The sequence below is a fragment of the Chiloscyllium plagiosum genome, unplaced genomic scaffold (assembly GCF_037043375.1).
Source record: "Chiloscyllium plagiosum isolate Xiang-an unplaced genomic scaffold, Cpla_swu_hap1 HiC_scaffold_42, whole genome shotgun sequence".
NCBI classification, from domain to species: domain Eukaryota; kingdom Metazoa; phylum Chordata; class Chondrichthyes; order Orectolobiformes; family Hemiscylliidae; genus Chiloscyllium; species Chiloscyllium plagiosum.
In genome coordinates this window covers 33,648,267-33,650,428 of record NW_028270180.1, presented here as the reverse complement: position 1 = coordinate 33,650,428, position 2,162 = coordinate 33,648,267, and the positions used below count along the sequence as shown (strand labels likewise).

Sequence of the window (2,162 nt, the reverse complement as noted above, 5' to 3'; positions counted from 1 at the left end):
GGAGAGGCCGGGGTGGTGGGGGAGCACGGGGGGAGAATGGGGGACTGGGGGGGGGAGAATGGGGGGGGATGGGTGGTGGGGGAAGGAGGGAGGGGGAGGAGGGAGGGGGATGGGCGGTCAAAGAGGTGGGGTAGGGTAGGGTGGTGTGGGGTGAGGTGGCCAGACCAAGAGCCGAACAGGAGAGGGAACATGTAGAAGGGAGGAGGTAATTGGAGGCACCAATTCTGCTCATTTTAATTTTCAAGGTTCCTGCACAAACATGACGGTATTCTTCAGATTTAATACTTGCACAGGAGTACAGGGACAGATATCACAGATCATTCTCAATGACAAATACATTGTTGCACACCCTGGGGAATGTACATGCTGAATTTATCAGTGTGTGATAGTTTACATTTCGGACACAGAGAGAGCAGCCAATAGCCGTGCAAGTTGCAAACTTACTGGATAGGGAAGCTAAATCAATGTTTTTAAAGATCTTCCCTCCCTATTCGCAAACTGTGTATAACTCTTGACCAACCTTTTCAAAACCCTTGAACCAGGATGTATAGTTTTGCTGCATCCATACTCTAACAAGAAGGTGGCTCCGAATATTTTCAGTGCTTTGACATGGACTGCCCTAGCTCAGGCAGATCACACACTCTTGGGAACTGAGACAGGGAAGTAACAGGTTTGAGGATTGTTTAAAATATCAAAACTGAGAAAGCAGCTTCCCTAACACTGGGCTGATTCTCATTTCAAGCAGCGCCAAACTCAGAAAAACAACCAGGTCCCCAGTCTCACATACTGGATCTCCAAGCACCTTACCTCCCCACCCCTTCATCCCGCGTCCCCACCCCTCCCTTCACCCATCCCTACCTCCCCCATCCCCCCTTCACCCATCCCCACCTTCACCCCTCCTCCCCGTCCCTCCCTTCACCCATCCCCACCTTCACCCCTCCTCCCCGTCCCTCCCCTCACCCCTCACCCCTCCGCCCCTTTCCCCCGACCCTACCTTCAGAGTGTAATCCCTCCCTCCTGAGTGAATCTCAAATTGACCCTCCTCCGCCTCCAGGTCGTAGGTGAAGGAGGAATCGGCGATGTCGATGAAGCCCAGCGGGATGGCGTCGCTCGAGCTCTTGAAGTAAAACAGGTGACAGTGAAGGGGCTCGAAGACAAACCAACGGCTCTTGAATCCCTTGAGCGGCCCCTTCCCGGACAGTTTGTTGAGGTAACCGCACAGCCTGGGCGGCAGCTCCCGGCTCACGCTGACCGGACTGGACGCCGCCAGCTCTGACTGCTCAGGCAACGAGTCCCCGTGCCGCTCCGCATCTTCCTCACTCATAATCCGGGCAAAGTGAGGCAATCACCTCGGCGAACGGGTAAAACGACGGGGAACTGACTCGCACCCACCCCCCGGTCATGGAGCGCTGGCTGACAGCACCGCACTGGCCGCCGGGAGCTGTAGTCCAGAGTTTGGCGGGGAAAGACTACACCTCCCGGCGGCCTCACGTATTGCGCATGCGTATACGGGGGTGTCAACTACATTTCCCAAATGTACGGTCTAGGATGAGTATTGACACTGGATATATGCTTGCCCACCGTGATGATCAGTGACGTCTGATTTCTCTTCACAGATACTGTCAAACCTGCTGAGCTTTTCTAGCAATTTTCGTTTTTGTTGGGATGATCAGTGCGCCTGCGCATATATCTCAAACTATAACCCCGAGAAATATTGGGTCTACTGCGCATGCGTTCTACGTGAGAAAAGAACCCCCTCCTCTCCAGATGTTGCATACTTAAGCAAGTTCAATACAGAATGGCTTGTTTGTAAGGGTTATGTAAAGCTTTATGCTCTGAGTCCTGAGAATAATGGTAATTATTCACAAGTTCAGCCTGATTTTTGAAAGACCTGGCTTTTAAAAAAATATGTTTCTGGAGTAGAGTGATGCTGAAAAACCCCGCAGGTCAGGCAGTATCCGAGGAGCAGGAAAATCGACATTTCGGGCATAAGCCCGTCATCAGGAATACAGGCAGAGAGCCTGAAGGGTGGAGAGATAAATGAGAGGAGGGTGGGGGTGGGATGAAGGCTCAGAGAGGAGGGTGGAGTGGATAGGTGGAAAAGGAGATAGGCAGGTAGGACAGATCATAGGGACGGTGCTGAGCTGGAAGTTTGGAACTGG

General features: G+C 52.7%; 1 protein-coding gene across 1 annotated transcript in view; it reads right to left on the bottom strand.

Annotated features, from left to right (window-relative positions):
* tbc1d2b (TBC1 domain family, member 2B) overlaps positions 1-1,407 on the bottom strand; it is a 161,530-nt gene extending 160,123 nt beyond the window's left edge. The window contains exon 1 of the mRNA XM_043680142.2: positions 995-1,407. Within this exon, the coding sequence (XP_043536077.2) occupies positions 995-1,324 (330 nt within the window). The 5' untranslated portion in view covers positions 1,325-1,407. The remainder of the gene's footprint in view (positions 1-994) is intronic.
* Between the last annotated feature and the right edge of the window lie 755 nt (positions 1,408-2,162).